At 40.5% G+C, this 25,065-nt stretch overlaps 2 protein-coding genes across 2 annotated transcripts in view; one reads left to right on the forward strand and one right to left on the reverse strand.

Moving 5' to 3' along the window:
- Positions 1 to 1,515, reverse strand: part of dpp6b (dipeptidyl-peptidase 6b) — a 68,752-nt gene extending 67,237 nt beyond the window's left edge. Inside the window, exons 1-2 of the mRNA XM_088428909.1 lie at positions 1,450 to 1,515; positions 1,238 to 1,382 (exon numbers count right to left, since the gene is read on the reverse strand). Coding sequence (XP_088285035.1) covers positions 1,238 to 1,294 — 57 coding nt within the window. The 5' untranslated portion in view covers positions 1,295 to 1,382; positions 1,450 to 1,515. The remainder of the gene's footprint in view (positions 1 to 1,237; positions 1,383 to 1,449) is intronic.
- A 19,671-nt stretch (positions 1,516 to 21,186) lies between these two features.
- The window catches only part of kmt2cb (lysine (K)-specific methyltransferase 2Cb), a 48,400-nt gene continuing 44,521 nt past the window's right edge, over positions 21,187 to 25,065 (forward strand). Inside the window, exon 1 of the mRNA XM_088428645.1 lies at positions 21,187 to 21,908. The gene's annotated coding sequence lies outside the window, so the exon portion shown is untranslated. The remainder of the gene's footprint in view (positions 21,909 to 25,065) is intronic.

The following is a 25,065-nucleotide window of genomic DNA, read 5'->3' on the forward strand; positions in this document are numbered from 1 at the left end:
GTGGACCGGACCAATAAAATCATGGTATATATTTATATAACTTTAAAACAATAACTTCAGATTTATTATTCTTTTTTGATAGTGTAAAATAGTACAGGCGCAGCGTCAAAAGGAATCAGAAAACATTAACGTTAATATTGATCATAAAACATTTCAAGCTTCTCATTTACATTACAAAATCATTTCGCGGGCCGGATTAAATGCGTTCATGGGCTGGCTCTGGTTCGCGGACCATATGTTTGACACCCCTGCGTTATAAAATGTTATAACATCACCCACTGTCTTATATATTCACATCACAATATTCCAATACAATCTGAATTCATTTATCAACATGAGGACCAAGGCTAAGCTAAAGTCGAGAAGCAAGGAGCATCCTGGGCCAGCATCGAAGACAAATCTTAACCCACATTGTGGTCCCCCCCCTCCCCCCGGTAGGAAACATCTGTGAAAATCATCTGTATATTTAATCATGTCATAGGAGGTGTTCAAATCCGCTTTTTTTCAGATTGATACCAGTACGAGTATTCAACTTTGAGAAGTCGCCGATACCAAGTACCGATACCACGAGTGGTTTTAACACGAAACCACCCCCCTCATAAAAAAAATTGCACAGTAACATTTTCTTTGAAATTTTATCAAATTCTATTCTTGTAAATGTGTTATTTTGAAAAAAAAAAGCCAGAGTGGCTGGTGAATATTCTCGCAAGGACAGGGAGACATGGAAACTCCATACCGACTTTGGAGCCCGGCTTTGAAGCTCCAACCTCAAAACAGTGGACACGAGACCACTATGCTGCCCATTGCATACATGAAAACCAAGTTGACTTTAAAAAGCAAGCAGAAAAACATTCGACGTTCAGAAGGAATTTGGTGCAGAGAAAAACACGTCCTGAAGCAAAATGAGCGACCTTTGAGCTTCTTTTTCCCCCCTAAAATGAATAAAACAAATCCATTTTGCTGCACAGCGTCAACAAGTGATTTGCATAACACAATCATCAATGAACCTCACATGCACGTTCATGAGGTGAAAGACAAATCCGCATAGATTCAAACCCCGAACTTTTGACTCTGAGGCCGTCCTTTGACGTGCTACCTCACTAATTTCAGCTCAACATTTGCATGTCTCAACTTCTTGTCGCAACGTGTTATTACAACCAGACTACACCGAGAAAAAGTCATAACAACGAACGAGCAGCGCTGAAATGTCCGTTTCCGTTCGTACATAAAACATTACCTTATCCCCCTTGATTGACGTCCGGCGGTAGTTCCCCGCACCAGCTGACGAGTTCATGCTTCCGCGGATTGTGCCGCTGAACAAGTGGAGGCAACTTCACGTTCGGGTTGCAAACCACGCCGGATCGGACGCGCTTTCCCCTCTCCTTTGAAGTGGATGCGAGAGGGAACGTTGGTAAATGCAGCAATGGGATTAGATGAAACGCTGCCCACCTGTAGCGCTCGCTTCTGCTGATTGGGAAAGCTCAACGTGCTGCAGCTCCTCTTGCTTGAGCGCTCTCTCTCTCTCTCGCCCCTTCTCACTCTCTCTTTGTATAAACACTGCTGACTGGCTCTTAAAGGGGGTGGGGGTGGGCAGTCATTATTGTGCTTTAACCCTTGTGCACACACGTTGCAAACTATACATATTTTTTCTAAATTTGTAAATGCTTTATAGGCGTAATATAAAGTTATTTTTTTCCTTCAACCATTCAAGTTGTTCAGTGGGATCAGTTGTATCCATACATATCCAATCCAACTTTATTTTTAAGCACTTTAAAACAGCCACAGCTGACCAAAGTGCTGTACAAAACAATAAGAACGTCGTCAAAACAGACACAGTGGCTCAAGGATATAAAACGCTAAATCTGACAAGACAAAGGGTGAAACATAGAATAAAATGTAGGATAAAAAGAATAAAATAGCGAATAAAATGATAGGGATAAAAGAACATATGTAGGTTACGTTTATTAACACCCATAAAAATAGAAAATTGGTATGGTCTGTCTTTGTAGTCTGTGATGGGATGATAGCCTGGTCTCTACCGCCACCTACTGTCTTGAGGTGAAACACGAGTCAACAAAATGTTTTGCTTGCTGACACGGTTTCACCACCACTCAAGGGAATGTTGCAAAAATCGCAGGAAAATCAATGTCATAAATCCTATTCAAACGCATCTCAAATTGTGTAATGGTTTTATATGGTCCAAAATTTGGACCATTATTATTTTGGTATACGAAATCTCGCACATCCAACCGCAATCACATAGACTTGTCACCATTTTTGCATTTTAAAATTGTCTGTGTTTTAATCATCTGGTGGAAATTTCAGCTCCCTAGCATTTTTTTCCCCATTGATTCTTTTATGATATAATGAAAAATTTTCAAAGGAATTTCCAAAAAAAAGGTTGAGAAAAACTGATTTAGAGAAATACAACGTGGAGATTCGCAAGTATTTCTTTTCATGCCTCAATTGTTAAGTAGGTGTCTGAGTCCATTTCAATGTTGAATTAAGGATTTGCTGTCATAAATATTTAACAGGTTTAATATTTATGATAGTTATCTCCAACTGTCTGAGGAAGTACAATTCAAACTTCACACAATGGAAAATTAATCTTTTGCCGACTTTGATTATATCAGTATGCTTCTGCGTTTCTCAGGTACTTTTTTAAAGAATTGCAGTTGGAAATATTCAAGGTCAAGGCTCAAGGTCAATGATTGTCACCACTGATTATTTTCCCAAATAACTGAGAAGGGGAGCAAAAAATAATCCTTGACACAACTCGCTCTACATTATAATCACAACCAATCATCAAACCTTTGCTGCTTCAATCACAACGAACAAAAAAGTTCAGCTTTGTTCTGATTGGCCGTACTGTATGTGCACCCACTTTTTCGGTTCCTAATCTCAATTTTGATGGTGATCTGAGGTGAAATTGTCACCTCTCTGGCTCTACAGTGAGCCATATTCTTTATGGCCATAATGAGCATGGGGGTGCACACACACCCACACACACGCACTCTCACACGCACATACACACACACACACAGTAAAGTGTGGATGCAGCAGCGCAACCACAGTAAAAAAGGGAGTAAAGAAGCCAAGCACAGCAAATGCCACTGATGGGAGAGGAGGGACTTTTTGTATTACTTCTCGAGCTAATTAGAGAGGGGAAATGGGACAGAGTTTTTTTACGTTAAAAATATTGCTCTTGTGATCATTTAAAGAGCGATGCAATCATAATTGCGTGTGTGTTCTATGATTAAAGTCCGGACTGTGGCGATAAAACGTAAAAATAGACAAATAAATAAATAAATAAATATCATGTATAATTATACCTCAGTGAGAACAAGAGAAATATAAAATACATACCCAAAGAGATCATATTCAGTTGTGATAAACCCATGTTGAGCGGAGCATTAACCAAACTCGAAATAGCAACACAGTTCACGCTCCACCCACTCAATGCAGATAGTAAAGATGAAAAAAAAAAATACACACTTTTTGCGCTATACGTTTTTTTTTCACATTGCAATACAAAATTGTGTCCCGTGCGCATTCAGCGGTGCAAAACAATGCACCAGAGATTCTAAAGTTTTTGGAGTGAGCAGCATGAAAGCATTGTGGCTTCCTGATGCCACCATCAGCACCATGGACAGCAGCCAAGCTTGCTGCCGGTGTCCACGGAAGAGCGCGCAATAGGCTTTGCAGTCACATGAGGCCAATTACACTTCTATTATGGTAGCAAGGCTCAAGTTGAGAAAATGTTTCGGGCTCCAGAAGTTAGAACAAACTGTGAACCTGCGCCAAGCAAGCCGGCCAGATGAGACTCTGTGGGGGCCGATAAAGAAACGAGTCCTGAGGGTGTTTTATGGAGTTTCTCCAGTGTGTCTAATGGTTTTTGTGGCTATCTGCTTTTATGAGACTATGAACGGATTTACACTGCAGGTCAAAGGTTCTAATTCGGATTCAATGCCGACATGTATGTGTGATTATTATGCTCCCAAATACTGATTTAAATGAGGGTAACTTCCAGAATAACACACAGGCGGCTGCTAGAGATTATATTGTTTACAATGTGATATATTGTTTTCAATTATTTGCGCCGTTTAGCTGGACGTATGGCAGCTTGGGAGCCAATTCACATCTGTCGCAGAGTTCAGATTTTCCATTTTGTATTCAAGTTTGAAAATTCTCCTGTGGGGTTTGTGTGCTTGTTTATTTTTATTTTGACTCTGGCTTCCTCCCAAATTCCAAATACCTGTACATGAATGCTGGATTTATTGAAGAATCTGGATTGTCCATAGGTGTGAATGTACTACTGCTACTACTACTACTACTACTAATAATAATAATAATAATACTAGTACTAATACTACTAATAAAAATAATAATGATGAGGGGCTGGTTATGGGACGACCATATTTATTGGTTACAATCCAGGAGTCCCCAACCCCAATTTCATGTAGGATTCCTGGTAGGTTGCGCGTTAAAAGCTTTCTTTTTCTTCAGGGCTGTAGGCTCGTTACCTGTCTCACCTCGAGTCCAATCTGAAGATATTTGATTCTCCCTGTTTTCTTCTATTTACATTACAGCGATGCTAACCCAAGTTGTGACAACTACAAACCAAAAAAAAATAATAATAATAATCATGTAATTCAAAGTGTAAATCCAACCTTAAAGCCTAAAAATATGTCTATCCAAGATGGGGACACCGTGCTTCCTTTTCACAAAGGATTCGTGTTACAAGGTTACTTTTGTCAATAAAGTATTTTCTATCATATGACTGTGAGCTGTGAAGTCCGAGCTGCAAAAATAGATCCTCTTTCTGGTCCTGTGGTCAAAGCATGTTCTCCAGATAACGCTGAATCAGCTCAGGGATCGATATTCTATATTCTTCTATACATCTTTTTGCACATGAATATAGGGGTCATGCTAGCAACCGTTGACGCCATCAACGTTGGAAAAAAAGACTGAAAATATTGAACTAATGGAGGACATTAAAAGCCATACATTGTGACAAAAAAATGATGCACTTGGATTTGCATAAGCCTCATTTATTTCTCTGCCATCATGTAGCAAAGTAAAGGGTAAATAATGGACCATGCAGCTTTTCCATTTCCTCTCCCAGATGCCCTTTGCATGACAATACCAAGAAAAAAGGCAGACCTCTGCTGAGGCCAAACAATTCCAAACTGTCTCACTTATGTGATTGTATACTAATTCAACAGTGTCATCTCAGGTAATACTGTTTCACTACTTGCCACAATAAACGAAAACTGTATACGTTTGTATATATACAGAGGTGAGTAGTCCGTCAACTGACAAGTTTGGCCAACAGACCTCCGAATGACAGAAACATTTAAAAAATAACAGAGTAAACCTGACTTGCAAATATCCAAGTGCAAGTATTAAAACAATCTAGGCAGTAAGCATCCCTACATACAGCATTAGCTTTAGTATAGTAGCATAAGGCATTAGTATGCAGTGGATACAATTATGAGGAGTCCTCAATGTTTTGCACTGACCGACACTTGCACAACTGTTGCACATGGCTGGGAAGACTTTGCTTTTTAAATATGATTTGAATGAATAAATCGATTGCATATAGTTGAACAAAGCATTCTGGGATGCTCAAGGTGACAGCATTCGAGAAACGAATGGACACATTCTCACTTTGACTGGCTTTTAGCCAAGAAATCCAAGTATAATTGTAAGAAATTTAAAAATATTATCATGTAAAACTTCTCTTTTTCTTGTCATGTATGTAGTGTGTGTTGTACTTCAGATGACCAACACAGCCTGCCACACACTTTACCAGAACTCCATCAACAGTCTTGCACCAATTTTCACCACGAGTTATTTGTGCTTGGCAGAGGTAAAAAGCCAATGGACAATTTTGAATTTATTAGTCCAAGGTGTTCCTTTTGGAGAAGATGTGGAAGAAGAAAGCAACAGAAAATTGCGAGCACGACAAGGCTGAGAGAACAAGTGGCTTTAAAAGCATCTCACCTTCAATATGTGGCTATTTGATCAGCTAACTAAATATGGACACTGTCCTTAGCATTCATTTTCTCTTTTCCAACTCTCGCTTTGCCCGGAATTACTTTACTCATCTGCCAGCAGGAACATGGGCAATTCGATGGTGCTATCAACCATTTGCACTGTCTGATTCAGTAACAGCCATTTAGAATGCCAGACACCCAAAAAATTCATTCTAACAGGTAGCTGAATAATCATAAGGCCAGATGTGAGCGCTTATTCACAGCAACGTTTTATGTATATACCATGGAGAGTCAAATATGGCTCATTTACAAAACGAGACAGAAAAAGATTGAGGTGGTTTTATGTTGATTGATTACGATGTTGATTTAAACACCAACTAGCTGCTTAGTTTGCTTAGAGGTGCTGTCAGCCATGAAACATTTTCATGTCGCCATTACAACTCAGAGCTCCAAAGTAGACAACAAATGTTTTTCTTTCATAAGAACCGAAGCTTAACAGAGCTACAATTGTGTATTTTGGCTCCTGTATCGCTAACACACCTAATATAAAGTAGTATGAACTTCATGGCCCTATATTGAACTGTGTTTTTTACAGGTGAGTTAGTCAGCCTAAAGCCAACTCAACCATTAAGCGATCTAGAGATTTGCTAAGGGCTTATTGGGTTGTAGCAGGGATCCCCAAACACCGGTACGCAGCCCGGTTTTGGTCCGTGGATCGACTGGTACTGGATCGCAAGGACCGCACTCAAAATAATGAACTTGTCATGACCTGTAAGAGTTGGCTAGTGTTATTGTTGTTTTGCCTCCCTCTTCAGGCGTTTTTAAGTAATTAATCTAATTTTGGTTCATTCCAAGTTATATTACGATAGGCTGATTAATCACATGGCACCTCCGGCTCACGGGGTTGCGACGACGTCAACTGAACAGCAGATTTCTCAGGAACATTCTTGGACTGCCTGTTATTATTGTTTTTTTTTTTTATTTTTTTAAGAAACACACAAAGGGCACGACAAATGTGTTGAAATAACTACAGCACCAAAAGAGTGATTTAATGCGAGAGCGCGGTTAAATTGCTCCATGTTCCGTCCTAAGTGTCTTTGAAAGTAATTTTTTACCATAGCTACCGTAACAGTCGGCTCATTTAAACCTAAGCACTAAATCCACACAAGGGGGACTAACTACTACCTTCATGCATCAACTTGCAAGCGCATTATTTGATTCTCATGGCTGAATCATTGGGGGAACGCTATGGGAAGTTTTTCTTGATGACAGAAATACCCTTCAAAAAACACACACACTCACACACACGCACGCAGATCTGCATACACTAGCTGAAAAAAAATCAATTCATCATCAGAGTCTTTTGTCTCCATGTGCTTTGTTATTTTGACAAAGACAGTAGAACCATTCATCATGCTAAATGGAGGGAGACGCTGTATATTTTCGACGTACACTGTTTTGCTAAACCGTTCTCCACCACTTTCCATGCTTTCGGATTCATTGGCCGGGAGACAGCGATGATTTATGGCACGTGATTTATGATGATTCTTTAACTCGGGGAAACAATCTTGTTTTGCATGGATGGATTGTCTCGGATAAACTTATTTGAATGTCTTTTGAGTCAACTTTCTTGTAAGGGAGCGTATTTGACCTCCAAGCAACCAAGACCTTTTTAGATTTCTTTTTTTTTTACCTGCTTAACATTTGGGGGATTTATGATTGCAAAATCGTTGTGAAACAATCAGGTCCGCAGTCCCAATCTGGCCCAGGGCGAGTTAATGTTTAACATTCTAAAGCACTCATTTGCTGCAGCCACAATTTATTCTTCATGCTTCAAAATTGTGGAGAAAATCGAGCAGAACTGCAGACTTCTTTTGTACTTATGTCTTAATATTAAAAAAAGACAACTGTGAGCCAATTTTGATCATTGATATCGGTGTTTATCTTCATTTTCATGGAATAAAATAAACGTCAAATGACGTCTATGGTGCTCCTCAGGAGATTAGGCACTCAAAGTGTGATATTATGGTTGTAACATATCTTAATATCATGCAGTGCCATTTTACATAATGCTGTGCTAATAAAAAGTTATCATAACAACACGTAGACTGCTTTTTTTTTTTAGCAGAATTTTGCTTTCAACACATTACAATGGGAATATGAACTACAGTACATAAACCATTAGTTTGTGTCGTAAAAAGCAAAAGTTCTCAAATGGCGGGTATGTGAATAACCCTAACCCATGTTCATTAAATCAGATTTAATGTGTTTTAATGCCATGAAAGGAACAGCATGTTTTTCAAATGAAAAGCAAATTAATTGGAACACAAAGCCACTTTTTGCTGAATTGCATGCATTTTCTTTTTATTTATATTTTTTACAGATTTGCATCATCGTTATTTATGCCGTTTTCAGACGATGTTACATATCTTCTGGAGTTGCAGAAAAAATGCATCTCGATACCACTAAAGTTCCGTAAATCGGCCGTAGATGCCGTACGACTCCGTTGAAGTCTTTCTTTTTTCCATCCGAAAATGCTTTGCACTGGTTATGACGTTCTTGGCTGAAAAATATCTCACCAGAAGAACATCATTGAAAAAAGGTCAACAACCACTGCACTAAACCACCAAATGACAGCTGGTTCAAGGGAGACATTTTCTCCAATTCAGTAGCCTGAGGTGTTGCATTTGCCTCCAGCTAAAAGATGTTTACTCTCCGCGCCCTGCTCACACCATTTGTAGCTTAATTGCCGTACGGCTGAAAATCAGAGTCGCCGTTTTATCTGAAATGTTGCTTACATTTTAAGGCGCTCTTAGCTCGCCATTATGCATAACTTTGAGTGGATTTCCATAAAAACGATTATTGCGCAATTTTAAACTCCAGAATACCCGCGGGGTAGACATCGAAGGGTTTGAACCTTTCTCTAATTCATCAAAATATGAGGCAATACATTGGCCAGTCAAGAGAGTTCTCGAATGAACCTGAATCACATGACTTAAAAAGGTCAAACCAAAAAAAAAACGTATTACAGTAATAAGTTTAAAACATCAATGTCAATAAAACAAGTTTCCACTAGGAAAAGTAGTTGTTACCAAATAGTTATCTCCCAAATAAGTAAACACGCTTTATTATGGTTGTTCTATATAAGAATAAAAGAAAATGATGCTTCTGAAGATACAACACCTGCATCAGAGTTTTAAATGAAGACGAGCTTAATTATTGACAGATGCACTCCACGCTACCTTACCCAGCAGAGAGATTGAGGACAGCTGCGTCTCACGGCTCAACAAAGTGGCCCTTTTCAAAAGGAGGCTGGCTTCCTTTTAGAAATGATTCATTTCGAACTTCACATCTGACTCCAACAAAGAAGAGAAGTAAGGAAAACATGGCGAGATTCTCATAAACTATTAGCGTTTCTTGGGGATGGCACAAAGGCTCAAAACTGGATCCAGACAAAATGAGTGAGAGTGATGCCTTTAGGGCACTGCTTCTCAGTTAGTTTTTGCAAAGCCCCCCCACCCCATTTGCTAAGCCATAAATAAGATTGCTATCCATAAAAATTGTATATGTATATTAGAAACTGTATTCTGTTTAACATTGACACAAGAAAAAAGCACTATTAAAAGAACTTTCAAAAATTACTTTTTTTTTTTTTTTTTTTTTTACAGCATTTGTACAGGGTAAAGGTTTTTCTAAGCCAGTGCTTCTCAAATAGTGATGCCGGGGGGTGCAGAGGAAGTCAGGGAAAAGGCTTTGTTTTTGTCATGTGAAATGTCATTGCAATAAAATAAGAAGTTTTATCTTTTTTTTAAAGTTTCAAGAATTTTGATGCACTTGGTTATGATTTTTTTTTCTTTCAGTTTTAGACTAAGCTGTAACCTGTATAAATGCTGTAAAAAAAACAGTTGTTTGAAGTTGATTATATTGCTTTTTTTCTATTTTTTAATGTTAAAAAAGGATACAGGTTTAAGGTTTTAACACATTTTTTTATAGATTACAATTTATAGTCAGGGGGCGTCTCTTTCCTGGGGGGGGACATAGGAAAATATAATTGGGAAACACTGGTCAAGCAGAAAAAAAAAGGTGCAATAAAGTGCCTAGAAAAAAATAAAGTCAATTATTATTTCATCACAATCACATGGCAAAACACAACCTTTTCCCTGGGGTCATTTGCCCACCCCCGCCCCGACATCGCCCCACCCCACTATTCGAGAAACACAGCTTTAGGGTGATGAGATTTTCAAAAGTGAAAACTGGTCAACTATAGTTTTGCTGCAAAACAAATAATTCTCAAAATGGGAGCCATGCAGCAACGCGAAACAGGTGCGTGCAGCTCCATTACGAAACGTAATATCATACAACAGTGCTATTATAGTGCTCACAGTTTGGTTGAATTGGCAACTTTTTCCTAATTGAATTGACATAATATTTCCAGCCTACGATGAAAACACATTAGTATCATTTGAAAATGAGGCATACACGGGGAAATTAAACACAATGCGATCCATTCCCGACAGCGCGCATATTAAAAACACATTTGTTGCTCCGCAGGAATACTTACTGTAATGTCGATCCAACGATTTAGTGTCCTTTCAACGCGAGCGTCAAGGAGCTCGGAGCCGTTGCTTTAATACGCAGGCTGTGCATTCTTTTCAACGTAATTGGAATCATTCATTGAACGTTTTGTGGGATATCAAATCCCGGAATGAATACAAACTCCTACGTGCCGTAAACGTTGCGATTCATTCAATGCGAGCTGCACAGACAACAGGCTTACAATGATGAATACGTTGTTATGGCCCTTAAGAGTTGCATTTGTCTCACTGCGTTATGAAAGGCGTGATCGCACGGATGCTTAAACATGGCGGAACGCGTGCCATTGCGCATTTCCTCAAAGCGGCACCATTTTCTGGACGCTTTACGAGAAGAATCCAGCATCGTCTTAGATGATATAGTGTGCGAGGAATGGTAAAATAAGCTTTGATGGCTGACACCTGATTTTGCGCACGCTTGAAAAATATCCTGGTATGATATGATAAAAGTATGCATCCAAATGATGAATTATGCATCGGAGCACTTTTTGATCTGTCCTTTTTGATCCCGCCGCTATTTGCCGATTTGTTTAGTATTTCTGATGACGCGCCGGCGTATAGAAGAAAGCGAGAGGGCAAAAATTTCCATATTTTTCGTAATCAGTTCTTGTCCAAACAAATGTAGAAACTTGACAAGATGAAGAGGGAGTTGCTCGTTTTCGCAGTTTTTGTATTCAGGAAAAGATTGTGACAGCTGCGAGAGTCGCATCGTGGGAAACCACAAACAAGACCGGAAAAGAGATGCGCTTGGAAAAAATATTTTTTTTTTGCCAATTGCAGAAGGGGATAAAAGAGAAATATACTCATACTGTAGTAGAATGCTGCCAACTACGATTATTAAATATCAGCCCAATAAATCAAATGATCAAAAACTTACCATGAAATTATTAATAATCATATTTGTTGGGCTTTAGTTTGGAGTTGTTTAGGCTTTTGTTCATGTTTTTGTTCCTCTTGTCTCATCAGTGTGATTGCATCCACCTGTCTGTGTTTCGTGTTGTCTTGTTAGTTTGGAGTGTATTTAGTTTCCTGTCTCCTTTCAGTTCATGCCGGGTTGTTTTCTATATGTCTAAGCATCACTGCGTCTGGTGGTCATTCCAGTTCCGTTTTGGCTAAGTTATAGTTTTTTGGATGAAGTTTATACAGAGACAAACAACCATTCACACTCAAAATTACAACTAAGGAGAATTTGGCATGGCCGACACAACTACCATGCATGTTTTTAGAATGTGGGAGGAATCCAGAGTGCTCGGAGGGAGCCCACACGGGCACAGGGAGAACATGCAAACTCCCCACAGGAAGGACGGAACGAGGTGGATTTGAACTTGGGACTCTGAACTGTGAGGCAGACATGCTAAACACTCTTCCACTGTGCCACTCATAATAATAAAACTAAATAATAATGTTGATATTATTGAGTAATAACCCCGCCAATCCACTGGAATCCAATCCAGGGGAAATTTAGTGGATCGTATCCGATTGTTTTCATCAGAACCAGTCCGTTCAGTTCCATAAACCCAAGCTACAATAAATTGCTTGTATGTAGCCTCAACTTCAACTTGAGAGACATATTCTGGTATTTTTGTCGGTTGTTGCGCTATGAACGTGATATTTTTAGATGTCAGTATCAAGAAAACTACATCCGCATGGATCATAAGAATTTTTAGTGACAAAAAATATACTACTTGAAACAGTATCAGATATGAAAAAGTGGTATACTCGAAGAAAAGTGGTAAACTGAAAGAAGAAGAAGAAAATGAAGATGAAAAAGAAAGCCAAAAAATAAAAAAAACAATGCTAATAATCAATAAATCAATGATTATGAGAATTTCCGGGAAGGATCCTGTGTGTATACTGGTTCCTTACACATTGTAGTGTCACATTCATTTCCTTTGCAGATACGGCCGGAGGACAGAGCATCTGTTCCGGTGTTTTACAGCCCACAACCCGTCCACATGAGTTTGCGGGAGAAGGAAGTTGAGCCCCATGAATTCATGGGTTCCACAGCTGCAGCGGGCTGGAGACATTCCATATGGCGTAAAATGTACTCAGATAACCGAGTGGTGCGGCAAAGGGCTGCTTTGTGGCGCCCTGAGATACAGGATTAAACACATTTTTGCCTGCCTGCCTGCCTACCTCAGGAAAGCCAGCTACTTGGTGAAAAATGTCTGACCTAAATACAACATGGCAGCGATGCTCTATTCTGTATGTCTCTCTTGATTTCAGTGTGAAAAATGAGAAATATCTTTTCTATTCTTATTGTGAAGCGGGCAGGAACTGCTGCGCTAATCCGATCCAGGGCAAGACTTTTTCAATCTTCGCCGTCCTCAATGGCCCAATTGGTTGCAGGCAAATTTATGAATTTGATGTTATTCAGATGGACAGCACCGGGAACATTTAAGTTCATAAATATGATGATGGAACTGCAGCATGACTAACAGGGCAACATTTTAAGTGATGTCCAGGCAAAAAAAACAAAAAAAAACTGACATGAACTAGCTGATATTTTGCATTTTTAATACCTGAAGGGAACAGAATATTTTCTAGTTGGACACTGAAGCTTCGCTTGGTTGAATCGCTGAGGATGAGAAAAAGTTTGAGAAATCACACCTTGACATTTTTTTGGACTGATAACATCCATCCATCCATTTTCTATATCCGCTTATCCCCACTAGGGTCAGAGGCTTGCTGCCGCCTATCCCAGCTTTCTTCGTCAGTCGGCGGGGGGGACACCCTCAACTGGTTGCCAGCAGGGCACACAGGGATGCACAACCATTCACGCACCCAATCAAAGCTAAGGACAATTCAGAGTCCAGTACATGTTTTTGGAGTGCCCGGAGAGAACCCAAGCAAGCTGGAATTGAACTCGGAACTCGGAACTGTGAGGCGGATGTGCAAACCACGCTTCCACCGAGCGTGCGTCTTACTAAATCGATTTCATTAAATGTCTCTATTTTAAGTTAGCAAATGTAAAAATGAATTATTCAACAAGACCACAGAAATTCAGTTGAAAACAGAGAGAGAAAATATGACTTTACAACTAATTACTGTACATATACAAGCATTCACACAGTGTGATAACTAAAAAAAAAAAATTGATCCAGGTACCAGAGACCTCGCAGCTGGCTATGGATTTGTCAACAGCCACATAAAAAAACTTGTTCAGATCTTCGGGATTGTTAGAAGAGGCCCCAAACAAACAAATTCAAACGCAGCTTTGAAGAGACTCTGTAAAACAGTAGTAAAACATCTTCCAAAAGTAGCAGAGTAAGTAAGATGTCTCAGCTGAGCTGCAAAACCCCAACAGGGATGTACAAAACTGCTGCTTCTTGCTATCAAGTCCAGATCTATCTCCATCTTGGAATCTCTGAGGAGAAGGAGAAAATCCAGGATATTTGAACCCGAATGGATAGTGGGATTTAGGCTAGTTTAATGAGGTGTCGGGAGAGTTCAGCTTTGTTCTGACGCTTTTGGAAAGGAAACATGTTAAAGGGGAAATCAAGTCAAACATGTTTTTTTTCAGAATAATTTGCTGAATGTGCACACAGCAATTTAATTGATTCCAACATGGCATTATCTGAATCATGGCTGCCATTTTGCTACTTCCTCACAAGTGAAAATGACATATTCCTTAGATGCTCAACTTGTGATGTCTCATGCTAATGGAAGTGTTTTTATAAATGCAATGTATCAGTAAAATAGTGCGTTTTATTCAAATAAAAACGGACACGACGGGATGTCAGTGTAAAAAGAAGAAATATAATATTGGCCCTCAAGACGTCTGGATAGGAACGGTTGTCTCCTACAGAAGAAACAAAAGGCTTCACCCCCAACAAAGAATTAGCATCTGACTGTGAACAAAAGGCAAGCTGCACACACACAGCTGCATTCCTCGGTGAGACCACATCCCCCAAAAAGTGTCTAAGAACTGGGTGTGGAAGAGGTGAAACTTTACCACTTCTGCTGCAACCTTCTCTACAAGATCGACAAGCTCCTGTGTACTTTTCCTCCTCTGTCTATTAAAATTGTTTCAACTTTGCCGGGGTACGTGCGATCTTTCTACAAAACCAACTAGGAACTAGTTTGATGCAGGAAACTTATCTAGGTTGCTTTTACCCCCAAGTCTAGAAAACCGGTGAGCCACATGCTCCAAAAAGATGATATTTGGACTCGGTAAATATAATATTCTAGCAAACCCAAGTGTAAATATGAATGTTTGGATTGGGACCAAATGTCATCCATGCTAACCACATTGCTGCTTTGGTGAAATTACGATGTAAAGAAAGATGCGTATTTTCTCGTTTCCATGACGCCATAAACCTTTGCATTTTATTCCCTCAACTGAGAAGCACAATCCCATCTGTAGGGAAACTGTATTAGTTTTGTCTGTTAAATCACAGCATGCAGACTGTTTTTTTTTTTCTTTTCTTTTTTGTTTTTTTACCCATGGACCAGCATGGCGGTCCACCATCCCTGTAGCGCTTCTTTGGATATCTTCCCACATGAGTATAAATAGATTCTAATTAGCAGTTTTTTGCCATTGCCATTTGAATTGTTCATCAAGTTCGGGAGAACAATCAAAAGCCTTTATACAGGACATGAAAGCCTGAGTGAAAGTTAGAGGAACAGGAAGTTCCCTTTGGTGAATACCCCAAGGGTACACATGGCTCTCAGGAGATTGTGCGACCATATCGCAAGCTGACGAGTGCATGGTCAGTACCATTTAAGTCCATTCGTTTGAGTCAAACCCAGAAAAATTGTGTACCTAAATTGAGTCAAAGGGGGATCAACCTAAATCGTCCATTATTATATTTATGCAAAACATTGAGTTAGTTCATATTTGTTTTGAATTAGCCATTTTAGTCTTTGTGTTTGTTATCCTCACTCGGGTCACAGGATTGCTGGTACCTATCCCAGCTGTCTATGGGCAGCTGGCAGGGGACATCCTGAGCTGGTTGCCAGCCAATAGCAGCGTACAGAGGGACAATCAACCATTCACACCAAAGGACAATTTATTGTGTCCAATACACCTGCCATGCATGTTTTTGGAGGGTGGGAGGAAGCCAGAGTGAACCCACGTGGGCACGGGGAGAACATACAAACTCCACACAGGAAGCCTGGAGTAAGGTGGATTTGAACTTGGAACACTGAACTGTGAGGCAGATGTGCTAACCACTCTTCCACTTGGCCAATCCTTATTAAAAACAGTTTGCTCAAAAATAACCTAAATCGGGTAAAAAGGGACTAAATGTATTCATCGAAATCTTAAAGTAAGCCCATTTTTCACCCGATTAGGTTATTTTTTTAATCAAGTGTTTTCGACTAGTTAGCACTGCTTCACAGTTCAACGGTCCTGTGTGCAATTCCAGCTCGCCCGGTCTTCCTGTGTGAAGTTTGCATGTTCTCCCCATGCCCACATTTTATTTTTTTTCCAAGTAATCTCCCACATTTAAAAAACAGGTATGGTAGGTATATTGGACACTCTAAATTCCCCTTAGGTGTGATTGTGAGTGTCTCTGTGTAACCATTTTGGGGTGTGCTCCGCCTACCTCAGAAGATAGACACCAGCAAGCCTGCGAACATTTTTTATACTCACTAAACAGTTGTATCTTTTTTCGACCCATTATTAGGTTAATTTTAACCCAACTGTTTTTAGAGGTAACCCTGGGCTCTATCCTCAACCCCTAGGAGAATTTGTTATAGCAGTCGCTATGGTAACAAAAGCTAGCCTACTGGCAACACATGTTTCGGCTACCCCGAGGAGCTGATGCGGGGAATGGAGATGGAGTTGGTGGACTGGGTTTCGGCGCTATCGTATTATTTCCCTCTGTCCTACCCAACCTTCACACTCATCAAATCGAGAGCGGGGCATAAGAGGAAGGAAGGTCAGTCGGGGTTTACATCCTTTCCCTCACTGACAATCGATTTTCTATGCACTGCATACATACTGTATATGCTTTGGGGTTCTGTGGTCTGGATGGAGGGGGGAGATCAGCGATGGCCTATTCCCCCTTTTTTTTTTTTTAATCCACTATGCTAAACCGAGGGCCACATGAGCGCGGTGCAGAGGCAGTAATTGTAAGTTGGGGACATAAGGTAATGCAGCGGAACAAGGGTCATAGCAAGACTCCAGAAGCCGGAACTGGCTACCCCTGGGGCCCACCTCGGGCCCTTTCTTCGGGCTGTTTCTTTGTGAAATATTATTTCAAAATATTACCCCAAACCAGTGCAAAACAGTTTTGGATGAAAAAAAGAAAGATTTAAAACATGGTGCAGTGCCAAGCGTGGCTCATTTCTTCGAACTTTGGAATTATATTTGTAGTAGCGCTATCCTATTCAATTCACCAACTCCAGAAGATTGAGTGCGGAACATCATCTGTTTTATTTCTGCCTCGTTTGCCAGATTCAAGGTTTTGCAAAGGAGTTACCATAAGTTAAGCAATATATTTCTTTATGTTCCAATTCATTTGCTCTTAATTTGAGAGGGAAAATGTTCTGCTCCTCTCAAAGCATTGAAAAGCATTAGATTACATTTTTTTATACCTGCAAAAATTCTGTTAAAATCGCATGCACACCCTCAAACGCTTTCAAATACCTCTTGGGGTACATTTCAGAACCGCTGTCAATCTACCTCTATCTCTAGCTAACAGCCAGTCTTACATAAAAATGTCCTTCATTTGATCTCTAAGCGTTGGATATTGGGTGTGTTCATGCTTCTGTTATGTGCATTTTATTTAATGAAAGCATGACTGGATGGTATGATAAATGATGATTTTTCTGCCATGTTTTCTTTCCCGTGCTTGAAAATGACTCATTTTCATTGACGTTGTTTGGACGCATCGGATGTTCTTTACTTAAAACATTCATTTAGAGTTTGCCTTCAGATCAATTATATATTTGTTCTTAAAATATGCAGTTAATGGAAAATAACTTGTGGCGCAGTATCAAGGAATCGAAGAATTCTGCATTGATGTGGAAAATCACAGATTTTAAACATTTCCCTTAGGCGTGAGGGTGGTCAGGCGGTCGGCTAGGAGTACTGACCCACACCTGGTCACCATGGAGCTCCGCCCCTTTTAAACTGCATCAAACCTCCCTTTTACACTGCTAAATATTGATACTCAAATGATGTAAGCATTTCATACCTTTTGAATTAGTTCAACGATTCCAGCTTTGTCAGAATAACTCAACAAAGGAGCTTCTCACAATTCCAAATACTTACATCCAATATGGTGGTGAGGACTGTGACAAATAAATGTCACTGATTGGCCATTGTTCCCAAAAAGCGCAAGAACATAATGATGATGATATTTATTGTGATTCCTTCCATCTACAGAGTACAATAGTGATGCGCTTTCTCATCTTTTGCACAATAGCAAAAAAAATTTTACGTTTACTTGGACCTAGCAACCACTACATTTTCTTTTATCTGCTGTGCTTCAAAGGTTGTCATGACCAACATTGCAGGATATCAGATAAGCTTGCTCTTCCCTTCTCACACTTGTTTGAATCATTCCAAATCCTTTTTACGACTCCGAAGGAAGTTTACCTTTTATGCGTACATGCATTTGAAAGGTAATTCAACTATCGTTCCATATTGAGCTCAAAACTTTGCAAGTGCACATCTGAAATATTCAATCTATTCAAAATCAAAGATTAAGAGAGCGTTTTTCTATCCTTCTTTTGAGGTTTGTTGTCTCTCTTGGGCATTCACGGGGAGCTTCGTGTTTGAGCGTATTGTGATAAAATATGGAAAAAATAATTAGCTTTAGTCCAGAGAATTATCATGCGCTGGATTCATAAAATGCTTATTATCATGCAGACAAAAAGCCACCGCCAGTGTCTGGTTTCATGTTTCGATAGGAATATGATCCATCTGCTCACCTGGCAGCTGCCTCTTGTGTTTTTCCTGCTTTGTTGCAAGACAAAACAGGGATTTTAATAAATAAACCCAAAATTGGGCTGCTTTTGTTTTTCAGGCTAAAACTTATTTTGCAGTGGACCTTACAAACTCCCCACATTTATGAGTTCAATTCAATGTTTTTGAAAAATATGACTCAAAGTAGGACGGACTAAATTGTCCTGTATTACTAAGTTGTAAGTACTAAATTGCCCTGTAATTGTACTGTTTAAGTATGTCCAATACATACATATATATGTGTGTTCCATCTAGAAAAAAACACATAAATTTAATAACCATGTCTCACAGAAAATGGAGAAAAATATTTGCGCTATGAATAAATTATAAGTATGTCAAAATACGGGGTTACTTTTCATTCATCTTGTATATTTGCACAGTAGAAGCCGTGACAAAACAAGTGACGGCAGCTATCTTGAAAGCACAGCAAATCAGTCGTTTTGTACTTTTACTAACACTTGCTGAAGTGGGGCTAACAATGTGTAGATTGCAAATGAGTTCATTTTATCTCTCAGTCACACAATGACTTGAAAATGATTCCCAATGCTAATAGCCAAAGGGCATCAATTAAGCGCCGCGATATGAACAGAGCTCCTTAAGCCTTTGTCTAATCAGCGTGAAATTAATAATAGTCTACTTTTGCTGATGTGGCAGAATGGTATTTGAACTGTCTGCAAATACTGTTACTTATACGAGTGAAAGAGAAATTATTTCTATAATGATTTTCCACGTTTTCTCTAAATAGATAGACTCATGCGTGCGTTCATTTAAAATAAAACAAACTAAAACAAAGCAGTTTTATTTTAACCCCAATACATTAACATTTGTCCAATAGTTTAAACGGGCTAATGTAGCAAAGATGTTTTCATTTGTATACGCTCAGTTTGGGTAGTATAAAAATATAGATCCATGCTGCCCTCTGTCTGCTATGTGATTTTTTTTTAGCTCTTTCCCCAAAACCACCTTAATCGATTACCATTCAATCATAGTGCAGATAGAGAAAATGTACTACTAAAACATAATTATTTGATTGCTTTCACTCTACAATTCTACTCACACGTTAGCCATAAAATTCTCCACAGATTAAGAGCCATGAAACTAAAACTAGGCCTTTTTTCATACCTTATACGGGGACACACTGTTTAAAAATCGGTTCGGATGTTGCAAATCAGGCAGTGTGTGCGCCGGTCAATTCTGTGGTTGGTATTTCGAGAATCCGTCTGACTCCGGAGAGCTGCTGAGCAACATGGTTACGTCATCAGATCGTTTGGATTCGAAGTGAGGAGAGCAGAACTGATCAGACATTGCCACCTAGCGGTAAAATGGAACATCTGGTTCTGGTGTCGCAAGACTATCTGGACTGTGAGCTGATTTTTTTTTGAGGGGGGGATTGTACCTCCAAAATGATGCGTGCAGGTTTATTGATGGCTCCAAATAATTCATACGTGTGAATGTGAGTGCGATGACCTGTCTTTAATTAGCTTTTTATTGATCGCTCAACTCACGACCAATCTTCTTTTTTTTCCAATAAAATCCCGCAATGTATCGGGTGTCATGTGTTTAATTAATTGATAGCCATACAATGTAAGCATTATCAGCTAAGAAGTGTTTTAAATGCATTAAAACAAACAGCAAGTTGTCAAAAGATTTACAATGCGGAATAACTATGACTTTAGTTTAATGTAACTCTTCAATGCAAAAAAGAATAACAATAACAAATGGCGATTAGTTTGTTTTTCCCCCAGCTGATCAGCGTATCAAATAAATTGCAGCGTCGCCGTGCTGTTGACTTGGTGTCCAGCAGGGGGAGCTCGCGGTCCAAGGAAAAGGTGCCAATGTTTCGCCTTCCATTTAAGAGAAATAAAGCCCTCAAAAAACACCCCATTTAGCGTAGTCAAACAACAAAAAAATGGTTCCAATTGTTTGAACGCGGCTGATATCGTGTACGTTCACGCCGCACCCAATGCCTTTTGCATTTTCCGTATATTCACTGGAAGTCGAACCCCGAGGGTCTTTCCGAAATTTAACCCCTGCGTTACGGGCGGTTAGCTTGTTTGTTGGTCACTTTTCTGCAAAACACGGAACCCTTCTGGCAAACGTGGCAGCAAACGGGGGTTTATTTGAAAGAGGAAAGAGGAAGAAAGACATGGCTAGCTGCTCACATTGAATATCGGATAGGCTTGTGCCGGCAGCCCCCCAAACGAGCCCGGAACCGCCACTTCTCCCGTCAAAATCTTCCTGACCTGACCTGTTACCATGTCAGCGAGAGTTGTTAATAACTTTTAGTGTCACCGAGATTGTTTGAGGGAAATTTAAAAACCGTCGGTGGACGATAATTCGCATCACACACGAGCCAAAACACGCTCCCTTCCATCCCGGAGTCGTCCCGGAAGCCATGTTTTCCGCCCTGCCCTCCATTATTTTATTTACTAAATGCTGATATCCCTCCGCCGGGTCAGAGAGTATTTAGAAGAAATTGGCATCCGGTTTTCGGGGTTGTTTTTATTTCTGCGCCCAATCGTCGTTGTTTCGAAATCGATACGTTCATGAAACGTCTATTTGTCGAAGTCAACGCCGACGCGTTATTTCATCCTTGCACGGTGTTTGCTGGATCTATTTTTTGAACAGCCAAGAAGGGGTCGTGCTTCGGTTACACTTATCATTAGCCATGGCCACAGTTCCAGACTGGACCGAGGCGCAAGCATCAACTTAATTTTGCGATATTTCGCTACCCCATCGCAGTTTCTTCCTCGCGGTCGCCGACGCGGAGGTCCCTTCGAGCTCATGTTTATCCGTTCATGTGTGGCGAGGCGCCTGTTACTGCGTGGCAGGGTGGCTGCGAGCGTCTCGTAACTGGCCGCTGGGTCCCGCAGCTTGTCGCAGCTGAAGAAAATAGAACCAGTTGCCAACCGAGCCGTCGCCTGGCGCCGTGCCGTGGATTCGAACGCCGACATGGAGCATTGACTCGGATTTTTGGCGGGGCTTTTCCGAAGGTGAATGCGAGACATTTTTGGGCAGCAGACTTGGGTGGCTAACACCAAGTAGCTACATAACCCCAACTCGTGCGACGACAGCTGTCATTGGAGAAAGGAAAGTGATCCCCCCCACCCCCCACCCCCCCTCCACTCCTCCCGAATGCGTGTCCCGGAGAAGCGCTTTTTCTGACGGATTTCAAGCAGCGCTCCTTGCATCAAATGGGCAAAGTTGGGAATAACCTTGCTGCGCTGGAATATAACGATACGCGCGATGCGTTTTTGAGAGCTGCGCTTCATCGGAGAGAGGCTAGCTAGCTTAATTAGCTCGCTAGCTAGCTAGCTGGTTGAGCAAACCTTGACGTTTCATCCCCCCTAGCTATTCTGGACATGAAGAGGATAATTCACTATTCTTAGGGGCTTGAAGGTAAGGAACGTTGGCATCCCCCCTCTAATTATTTCTGGTAGCTCGAACCAACAATATGCATCTGCTGACGTCGGGGGGGTTTGTCGCCTCCTCCGTGACTCGGACTGTTCAACGCAACATTCTGTCGAACGAGCGTATCACGTACGCTGTATTTAGATTGTTGTAACACCATCGAAATATTCACACACTAACCGTGTTCGTTTTGTGTGCAGTGCGAGCTAAAGCTACGCTATTATATAAGCATCCCCTCCACTTGGGTGGCATTGTAGTTCACAAACACAGTTGCGTTTCGTTCAATAGACCTAGCCTTTGTGTGTGTTTGTGCGCGTGCGTTTGTGTGTTGGGCACAGATGCTCATCTCCGCCTGGGAAGTTGGTTCAGAGGCTGCATGGTTATCATCATCATCATCTTGGTCCTCCTGACTGTAACGTAGCATTTTTTAGCGAAACTGCTGCAAAAATGATGTGCACAATGCAACACTTTCAAACTTTTACCAGAAGCAAGTGGAATGAGAATATGAGTTGAGCTAACACGCATTTAAGTTGGTTTTCTTTCTGCCGTTACCGATCAGCACAACAGGCTTGCAGCTATCGTTTGTTAGCCAAGTGTGTGTGTGTGTGTGTGTGTGCGCGTGTGTGCGTGCGTGCAAGTGCTTTGTGCCCGAGCTGGAGTTGACAAAAGCTCACGTTTGCATGTGTACACTGGAGCCCGTGGTGGTAGTCGTGACTACCCTGTGGGTTCACCTCAGATGCTCCCATGTTGGGTGTCATCGCCGTCAGATTAGCTGAAGCCCGGAGCTATTCTGCAATAAGCGTCCGTAACCAACGGGGGCCAGAGAAGTGTTTCAAAAATCTGTTCCCTAAACTGAAAACTTATAAAATGACAGTACCAATGCTGCACTGAAGATTCTGTAATCCCTGAAAGTGTGATGATTTGAAGATCATCATCCTGCTAAGGAAACATTATATGAATGCATTTTCGCTATCGTTGGGCGGAATCATCGTACCCTCAAAACATCTTTTCAGGAGACCTCCTCAAACTGCATGATTATTCAACTATCGGCATCGCATCTTAACAGAATGCAGGGCATTGTCAACAATTCTGCATAGCCAATAATTTGTAAATAAAAACATCTGAACAAATAGACCGACCGACCGAAAGTGACTTGTGAGGTCTGTGTCTGATGCCTGCAATTTATAACATTGTGTAAAAATGGTGGGAAAATCGCACTCCTTCACACACAACCATTGAAGCAAACTGTTTTAAATGTATACAATTTTGGTACTTTGGTCATGGCATGAAGGGTGTATGTATCACTTTTACTGGCATCTTCAAATAAGTAGGCAGGTACCCTACCTTACAAAAATACTGTAAATGTGCGGCCTGCTATAGGTTTTATGTCAATCTACCCTTCCCCCATTCGTTACAAAGACTGCTGTCAATTCGAACATCTACGCGCTATTACTGCTGTCATGGCAGCAAAGTAAAAGAGACGTTACCCGTGTTAAAGGACCCTCAAGCTTCAACATTGGCCCAGCTTCCACGTGTCTAACCAAAACTGCCCTGTTTCTGTTCCTGATTGGACTCCTAGGTCGCTTCCATGCTTAATTCAAAAATGACACCGCCATTGTTAGCCATCAAAAATGTGTGTGGTAGCAATACATAGCCATCATCTTGATAGTTTGCAGTTCCACGCTGTTGTGTAATCACACTAAGTTGCTCATACAGCTGTTTAATTGTTTTAAAATTTATCCAAGGCCCACCACAGACAGAGCGGCATCACACAATCCCACCCTTGTCTATTGTGCACAGTTGTGAAACTAGTTAAGTTAAAAACAAAGTGGTTCAATATGTGGCACCTTAAAATGTTGTTTCCTGATGAAATAAAAAAATACCAGGGGTCGCAGTTTTCTTTCATTGTAGCGCATCGATGTGTGAGATTCGAAGGAAACGAATGCCAGTTGCTCGTGTGCGTTTGGCTAAGTCTTTTGTTGTGGAGTGCGCTTTGCATTTTTCTCAAGAAGAAAGTTGAAGAAAGGTTATTAAAAACAAAGTAAGTTTATTTTACAAATTCTACTTTCTTTTTAGCATAGGCCTGGTACCCCTCAGTAGTGTCCTTTTAATGGCTTCTATTTCATGTGTTACTGGACCACCATCTGTCTAGAGAGCCTGTAGGCATTCTGAGACCAATCAGACACAAGCGAAAAAGACGAGGCAGTCAGATGGTGCCGGCTCCCCTATAGGATCTGACGTCTCGAGTAGTATTTGTGTCAAAAGTGTTTGGAATCAAAAATCACTGCCGGGTTATTTGCTCACAAATCTCAGCTGAGGCATCCTGTACATCCTGTCTGTCCCTGAATTTATTCATTGTTTACTAAAAAAAACAAAACAAAAAAAAAAACCAACCTATAGATTTTCTTGGTTAATGTTTGTCTTTGAATTTCCACACCAGCATTTAAAGAGTTCTTACTTGGCCAGAGCATCATCCCCTCCACAAAGTTTCACTGAAATCTTTTTTTTTTTTTTTGCTCATTACGTGAACAAACGTGTGTGAAAAATGTAGTGAGTAGTTTCGATCAAATCTGAGCTTGGCTTTGGATTCCGAGCATTAGCTGTCTGCAAGGAGCATGCCATTTTGAATGGCGAGCTTGGCAAGATAGTAGCGATGGCATATAGGTGTAAATGAGTTGTTCAGCTCCCTGTGACGGAACAGCAAAAAAACGCTGACAGATAGAACAGCTGGCTGCATGCATTCAAAAATTAAGTTTACCTGTAAAGGTTAGCTTCTTCCTGAATTTGCATTGGAAGCTGACGTTACACAATTGTCTTCCAAAAATACAACATTGTCATAATGGGTGTCCTTGTGAGGCTGCAATCAGAAAGGGAAGTTGTGAATGCATATTTAAGAGTTGATGGAAACCTTTCGCTATATGAAATATGGAATCTTCATGCATAGTAATTTTGCCAAAATCCACCCCTAACTATCTGGACGTCACCGCCTACGTCAACAAAACACCAGATTTATGAATAGTACATTTTTTTGGCAGAAGTGGTGGTCACATTTCCAGTGTAAGCACTAAAGCTCTCCATCTTCAGCGGGTTCTCCCTAAAATGTAGTTATCACTGTCAAATTGAAAGAAGTAGACAAAAAATGCAT

Source organism: Hippichthys cyanospilos, chromosome 12 (assembly GCF_059441005.1).
Source record: "Hippichthys cyanospilos isolate Australia breed blue-spotted pipefish chromosome 12, RoL_Hcya_1.0, whole genome shotgun sequence".
NCBI classification, from domain to species: domain Eukaryota; kingdom Metazoa; phylum Chordata; class Actinopteri; order Syngnathiformes; family Syngnathidae; genus Hippichthys; species Hippichthys cyanospilos.